This window comes from Corythoichthys intestinalis, chromosome 16, assembly GCF_030265065.1.
Source record: "Corythoichthys intestinalis isolate RoL2023-P3 chromosome 16, ASM3026506v1, whole genome shotgun sequence".
Classification (NCBI taxonomy): Eukaryota; Metazoa; Chordata; class Actinopteri; order Syngnathiformes; family Syngnathidae; genus Corythoichthys; species Corythoichthys intestinalis.
In genome coordinates, this window is record NC_080410.1 from 3169607 (window position 1) to 3177798 (window position 8192).

Below are 8192 nucleotides of genomic sequence, written 5' to 3' on the forward strand. Positions count from 1 at the left end.
CTTTTATGTTTATTTCTTTACATTTCACTTCAAAGTAATGGCAATTTTGTTGTGCCAGTTGATAATCAAACATTAATTGTTAATATAATTAATTAAAGGTAATTGGCTCTAAGTAAAGCTTGTCATAATTTTATCGCATCAGGCGGGTCGGCTCTCAAGCTCAATGAGGACCAAGTCACATCTCCAGGTCCTCCTCTGAGAACCTGGACAAAAAAAATATGTGCACCCCTGATTATATTATATTATATTATATTATATCATTATTTTTATTTTATTTACTTTTGTTCCGTGAACAATCCAGAAAGGGTTATTTGATTGTGGTTTTCTGAAAAACAATAAATTTTTGCATATAGGCACTCCTGCAATCGTCATACTCTTTCTGTTACAAACTGACCCTGGGAAAAGTTATGTGGCCCTCACAGGAAAAAGTTTGGGGACCCCTGCTGTAACCTACTACATGACCATATTAGGCCCCCATAAAAACATACGCTAAAATATTCAAATTCCAACTAGAAAAATCTAAAGAAATGAAACATCATCCGTCAAAATAGCATGAGTGCCCTCTAGAAGAGAAAATACATCCTACCATCAAGGTTGGTTACCTTTTTTATGTCCAAATTCAAGCACTTTTTAAGGACTTTCAAGATCAATTTTCCAGTTTCTCCAGTACCTTTTTAAAACGTCATCCCAGGGGTCTGCAAATTCAGGTCTTTAGAGCCGCTATCCAGCATGTTTTCCATGTCTCCCTCCTTAAACACACCTGAATCAAATGATTAGCTCATCAGCAAGCTCTGCAGGAGCCTGGCAACGATCCTGATCATTTCATTCAGGTGTGTTGAAGGAGAAAGACATGGAAAACAAGCTGGATAGCGGCTCTCGAGGACCGGACTTGCAGACCCCTGCGTTATAACAATGTTTTTTGTTTTCCAACGATACGGCAGAAATAAAATATGGTGCCTTCCCACAAATACGCAAACGCCAGCAAATTGAGCGTTTCCGATAGCAGAGGTCCTGGCGTAGTGATAGCATTCTGTTCGGTGGATGGACACACAAGTCAAAAGCCGAAGAAATCTTGACAACTGCACTTTTTTGGAAGTTTGGGACTCTCGTGCCTCTAAATGCTAAGCGATATGATATCTCAATGTAAGTTTGTGTGCAACTATAGTTCACAACAACAACGAAACCTATTCCATTCTCAATGAAACTTGTAAAGGTCTTTACAAAGCCATTATAATCTCTCTTACTCCTTTAAATAAGATAGGTGGCTTTTTTCTCCTGCACCAAAGGGAGTCCATCGAGACCCAGGCGAGTCAACAGAGTCCTAGCAGCAACAAAGCCGAGCAAAGTGGCACCCAGCTGGATTAAACGGCAACTGGCAGAGGGCGTGTGGAGGTCGTGAAAAAAGGGAAAAATGGCCGTTCAGTAAAAGTATTGTACTAAACCACAGCACGTGTATGCATTTAAATACTACTATATTTGAACTCCAAACTACTCACGCCCGTACTCAAATGAAACGTACGGGAGTTATGATGTGACGTGTCGTGTGAAACTTCAGAAAGAGCTTGTAGCGGTGACTTTCGTGAAGTTGGCCCCCCATCAGAAACAAATTTTATAGAAAAATTATGTCATTCGTTCGTGCTGAATTTTTTTTAATCTATGCTGCTAGCATTTTTGAGATATAAACAATTATTTTATAGGTCAATCTAAGGCCAACGAGCCCACCATTTTGATTAAAAATGGCTGAAAATGGTGTCAAATGCTACGTTTGTGCTTGTTGGTGCTGTAAAAACTTTGTGCGGCTATCATTTTACAGCTATTGAGATATTAATTTCGAGTGATGACGTCACTCACAGTACCTGTCGCGGCTAATGAACCATACCAACTCTCTCATTAACAGAGGAGTGTCTCAACAACTAGCGCAAACATAGCACAAACGAATGGCGCCCCTTCGGGTCCATTTTGCAGTAAATGGGGGGCTGCAAGTCACGTCATCACTCGAAATTAATATCTCAAGCCCCCCATTTACTGCAAAATGGACCCGAGGGGAGCCATTTGTTTGTGCTATGTTTGCGCAAGTTGTAGCATTTAATCATTTATATTTTTCGACATGGTGCTGAAAAATATTGTGTACCTAACTCTTCCAAGCATTTTCAAGGATTTCCTGCAAAATTCAGGAATTTTATAAACTTTGAAAACGTGACAATAAAATCCAAGCATTTTCAAGGATTTCATGGACCCGTACGAACCCTCTACCATGAAATTAAAACGATCATATCCCCATTTTTCCATGGTCTATTGGTGCCAAATAAAAACTGGGAGAGAGCTTGAAATCCGTCATTTGGAGTGAAATAGTAAAATTTTTACGATGCATTAGATACCACGTGAGGCCAGCGTGAACATAAGGACTTCTGACTGCAAGCTTATGTGAAGTTATGTGACTGTATTCTTATGTGTGATTGGTATAATGGAGTCACGTGATATATTGTTGCGGTGTGTCATTGGTGAAACTGGTAAAGCAAATGGTGGCGCAAATGAACCACCCTGAAGCTTTGAACCCATTGGCTACAAAGTTTTATTGCTTCAACAAGCTTCATTTGGCCATCATTGCTCCCTAGGGAGAGACTGACCTCTCCTGCCACCTGCTGTCAACCCTCTAGTCATTCAACATGCATCCCAGCATGCATTGCAGTGCGACTAGAGCCGGGCGGTATACCGAAAAACGAAATTCTTCACGATGACCGACGTAATTTTGACCTTGTCGGTAAATTTGGTAATTTAATAAAACAAGAAAATATAGTCTTTTTATCCCGCTTTGACTCCGTGTTGTTCGGTTATGTTCATTCCCCTTTCAGAAAGCAGTCAGTGTGTTTACGTATGAAGTCACGTGGTTATCAGGTAGTCTAACAAACAGAAGCCCGGTAGGCTAACGCTAGCAGCTAATGCTACAAGCAAACGTGGAGTGTGGTTTAAGGGAGCTTCACCAAACTTGGAATCAGATAGCGGCTCTAACCTTGTCGAAACTACTGAATTTAATGAGTGGATTAGGCACGGACTGCATCTAGCAATTAGTATGTCAGGTTATTTTGTATCTCTCGGTGTGTGTGATTTCTCGGATAGCTTTTATGATGGTAAAGCATTCAGCATAAAGTACAATCCAACAGTGAAACCTATAATATGACCGTTGAATGGCCACAGCTATTTTAATGTACGTGGCTGCTTTATTCTGTGTCATTACTGCCATCATAAATTCTTAAATGTTTCATTGGCATAAGAGCAATATAGCTTTAATGTGTCTGTGTGGGGGTGTGCATGTGTGCGTGCATGTACTAAAAAATGCTGTGGTGAAAAAAAAAACTGAAACCTTTGCCTGTTTGAAGTGTTCTGTTCAAGCTGTAAGTCATTTGTGTTACAATCACATTTGCACAGTCGTCGTATGAATTTTTATATTGTTGTACATTGTTTAACTCACGTTAGCTGTTATAAATGTTCATATTGAATTCTTGTTGTTTACAAGATTTTTTTATATACCGTAATTTCCCGAATATAACGTGCACTTTTTTCCCCCAAAATCAACTTGTAAAATCATGGTGCGCATTATAAACGGGTACATGGATGGAGACAGAAATATATATATATGAACCGATTATTTTTTTATTGACACGGCCACGTTGTGTTGAAGAAATGTATGCGGTGATCCGTTGCTGACCATTACGGTACGTGACGTCATCATTTTGTTTCAGTAATACTTCACTCTGATTGGCCGAATGATTTCGTCGGTGTTAAATTCTGCTTTTTTCACTCTTCATAAAGCACAGAATTTAGTTTCTTGAACTCATTTGAGTCAACGTTTATTGCGGCTCCGCAACTTGGACCATAACAAGCGTAACAACACAGACTTCCTGTGTTTGTCCGTCAACTATATCTGTCCTTCGGGAAACTTAAACCCAAATAACAATTGTTCCTATTGTTACTGTCATGTCGACAGGGATGAGCTCTCTCGGATTTCCGACTTACGTTCTCACTTTCATTTTACCGTATCAATCCATGGAAGAAACATTTATTCATCATGATGAAACGAGCAAGTTATAGAGCAGCCTTTAAAAGAAAAGTCACATCTGTTTTGTTTTCTCCTAGATTCTGGTAAGTTGGAGAAGTTGTCAAATCATATTATTACCGTAAATATTGTCAGTTTATGGTAATGTTCTGAACTACCAATATGCTATGCTTGTGCTGTTTCACCAGTCAGTAAAATGACATTTCTGTACACGAGCTCTGTTTTCTTGTATTCTTCTATTTATTAGTGTTAAAATTAGGGTGCGCGTTATAAACAGGTCCAATAATTTCCCCTAGATTTTACAAGTAAATTTGGGGTGCGCATTATATACGGGTGCGCCTTATATTCGGGAAATTACGGTACTTAATGTTTAGACTGCATGTACAATTGTTGAATATGTTTAAATTGAAAGCTGGTAAATAAAGCAACAAGAAATGGTTAATTTGTGTTTCATGCGTTCAGATTTTCAAATTATATAAAAGTCCGCTTGGGCGAATTTATCGTCATTTGTTATCGAGGTAAGTCTGCTCAATTTACCGTGAGACGTATTTAAGTCCATAGCGCCCAGCCCTTAGTATGACATACGTAGACGACCTTTAAACTTCATGTCCTGTGAAGTATTTCTTCAGTTAGTTTCATTAATTGTTAGTTAACCATATGCGAGTTAGTTTGTTACAGTGCCTTGCAAAAGTATTTGGCCCCCTTGAATCTTGCAACCTTTCGCCACATTTCAGGCTTCAAACATAAAGATATGAAATTTAATTTTTTTGTCAAGAATCAACAAGTGGGACACAATCGTGAAGTGGAACAACATTTATTGGATCATTTAAACTTTTTTAACAAATAAAAAACTGAAAAGTGGGGCGTGCAATATTATTTGGCCCCTTTACTTTCAGTGCAGCAAACTCACTCCCGAAGTTCAGTGAGGATCTCTGAATGATCCAATGTTGTCCTAAATGACCGATGATGATAAATAGAATCCACCTGTGTGTAATCAAGTCTCCGTATAAATACACCTGCTCTGTGATAGTCTCAGGGTTCTGTTTAAAGTGCAGAGAGCATTATGAAAACCAAGGAACACACCAGGCAGGTCCGAGATACTGTTGTGGAGAAGTTTAAAGCCGGATTTGGGTACAAAAAGATTTCCCAAGCTTTAAACATCTCAAGGAGCACTGTGCAAGCCATCATATTGAAATGGAAGGAGCATCAGACCACTGCAAATCTACCAAGACCCGGCCGTCCTTCCAAACTTTCTTCTCAAACAAGGAGAAAACTGATCAGAGATGCAGCCAAGAGGCCCATGATCACTCTGGATGAACTGCAGAGATCTACAGCTGAGGTGGGAGAGTCTGTCCATAGGACAACAATCAGTCGTAGACTGGACAAATCTGGCCTTTATGGAAGAGTGGCAAGAAGAAAGCCATTTCTCAAAGATATCCATAAAAAGTCTCGTTTAAAGTTTGCCACAAGCCACCTGGGAGATACACCAAACATGTGGAAGAAGGTGCTCTGGTCAGATGAAACCAAAATTGAACTTTTTGGCCACAATGCAAAACGATATGTTTGGCGTAAAAGCAACACAGCTCATCACCCTGAACGCACCATCCCCACTGTCAAACATGGTGGTGGCAGCATCATGGTTTGGGCCTGCTTTTCTTCAGCAGGGACAGGGAAGATGGTTAAAATTGACGGGAAGATGGATGCAGCCAAATACAGGAACATTCTGGAAGAAAACCTGTTGGTATCTGCACAAGACCTGAGACTGGGACGGAGATTTATCTTCCAACAGGACAATGATCCAAAACATAAAGCCAAATCTACAATGGAATGGTTCAAAAATAAACGTATCCAAGTGTTAGAATGGCCAAGTCAAAGTCCAGACCTGAATCCAATCGAGAATCTGTGGAAAGAGCTGAAGACTGCTGTTCACAAACACTCTCCATCCAACCTCACTGAGCTCGAGCTGTTTTGCAAGCAAGAATGGGCAAGAATGTCAGTCTCTTGATGTGCAAAACTGATAGAAACATACCCCAAGTGACTTGCAGCTGTAATTGGAGCAAAAGGTGGCGCTACAAAGTATTAACGCAAGGGGGCCTAATAATATTGCACGCCCCACTTTTCAGTTTTTTATTTGTTAAAAAAGTTTAAATTATCCAATAAATTTTGTTCCACTTCACGATTGTGTCCCACTTGTTGTTGATTCTTGACAAAAAATTAAAATTTTATATCTTTATGTTTGAAGCCTGAAATGTGGCGAGAGGTTGCAAGGTTCAAGGGGGCCGAATACTTTTGCAAGGCACTGTATATAACCATTTTAGTTTCGTTTTAAAACATAATGACTTAATGACACACTTGTCATTGTTCATGAAGTGGGTGGAAGCCTGTACTTGTGGTTGCACATAATGCCGCAAATATTTTACAAAAGACATAACATAGCAATTAGATGTAATGAAAGAATATATCACCTTGTAAGGGGTGTGTTTGGTGGAACGCTGGCTGGAGGTGTTGATGCTGTACGCCACAGGCTTGACAAATAAATCCCAAGCTGTCTGTGCACTGCAGGACACACTTAAGGAAAAAATATCAAATGAGTTTTTTTTTTAAATCACTTTTTCATTTATGATATTATGGGATCCACAAAACCATGTATTTTATGCATTAAAGTTGGCCAAGCATCTCTTGACAGACTGATTTGTGCGTTTGTTTTGTCCATTTGCCTAAGGCTGGCCACAGAATGTTTGATACCGAGGCTTTGGAAGAAAAAGCTGTTCAGCTGCAGAAAAAAATGTGAAACAATTTTAATTATACTGGAAATGTACAGCTTTACACTTATGTTTTTAAATGGGTAGAGTAGTAAGAAAACAAGTCGACATTAGCTCACCTCATTGTTGAACTCTCTACCTTGATCTGATAATCTGCCTTGAGGGGCCAAACAGGCAGATTAAGTTGCACACGACACGTGCCGCGCTCGACTGCTTTCTTTGATGGGATGGGTTCCGCATACACAAACTTGCTGAACAGGTCAATCATGGTAAAACAGTACTTCATACCAGCTTATTTTTCAGCAAATGGTCCGATGACGTCAAGCCCCAGGACTTCCCAGGGACCTGCTGAAGGTCTGGACCAACTGTCTTCAATTGTCCAGCTCCTTGGCAGCAGCAGTCACAGGATTTGATCTGCAAATTTCCACAAAAAGCTTATCACTATATGATCATATGCATACCAATATTCATCTTTTAGATTCGTATGCTTATTGTTATTCAGCTTCAGAAATACAATTCATGATCATTATGATTAAGAGATTACACAATGAATCACCTAAAGTCATTACCATCTACAGTATAAAGGAAACCCACATAAAAAATAGAGGGTTACTGATAAATAGTGATGTAATCTTCCTCCTCGTGTCAGGGATTGTGTCTGTGTTGATTAGAAATTTGCATAGAGAAATTTGAGAATGAATGAAACACAAGATTACGAACCGTAATAATCAAATCCAATCAATTTCTATATTCTAAAGCCTTTTACAAAAACCCAAAAGGTCCTCAAAGTACTTTACAACAACAATATAGTTCATGATACATAAAAGGCAGGAAAGAATTATACAATGACATTAAGGAAAAAAATTTGCATCAAGATAATAATAAAAACCCACGTAAAGTTAGAAAAAAATATATTGTACACATACTAAACTTGATATTTACCAACTGCACGAAATGACATGTGAAAGCTCACTAGATTACAAAATGTATTCGAACACTGTAAATGGGATTTATTAGTCAACTATTGTTTTTACTTATTTTGATGCATTTTGGCTCCTTTCTATTTACTTTACTTCTATAAATCTTGTTAGGGTTCCATCATGTAGTGTTTTTATGAACCCGATAAATGTAATGGTTACAATAGTGAAAATGCTATATACTAAAAATGATATTTACCAGTTGCACGAAATTAAGTGGGTGACCTCTTTGTAGAAAACGTTTCCAAAAAGATAACAAAGCTTAATGACACACATACAATAAAATGCATAATACAGTACCGGTACATGTACTCAAAAAACGCGGGTCAGCCTGACTCGACCCGGAAACCGTGCGTCAAAAACCTTCCCCCGGAAGCATTAACTCCCAAAATAGTTCCG

The 8192-nt window shown here is 38.9% G+C and overlaps 1 protein-coding gene across 6 annotated transcripts in view; it reads right to left on the minus strand.

The window, feature by feature from the left end:
- The window catches only part of aldh3b1 (aldehyde dehydrogenase 3 family, member B1), a 63039-nt gene extending 54897 nt beyond the window's left edge, over positions 1–8142 (minus strand). For 2 of the 6 annotated variants that reach the window (XM_057861024.1, XM_057861021.1), the window contains exons 1-4: positions 7993–8142; positions 6936–7230; positions 6698–6827; positions 6520–6622 (exon numbers count right to left, since the gene is read on the minus strand). In XM_057861024.1, coding sequence (XP_057717007.1) covers positions 6520–6622; positions 6698–6700 — 106 coding nt within the window. In that variant the 5' untranslated portion in view covers positions 6701–6827; positions 6936–7230; positions 7993–8142. Of the gene's footprint in view, positions 1–670; positions 689–6519; positions 6623–6697; positions 7231–7992 lie in introns of those variants that run through there. The other 4 variants (XM_057861026.1, XM_057861027.1, XM_057861022.1 and 1 more) reach the window with 4 other exon arrangements.
- Positions 8143–8192: the final 50 nt, after the last annotated feature.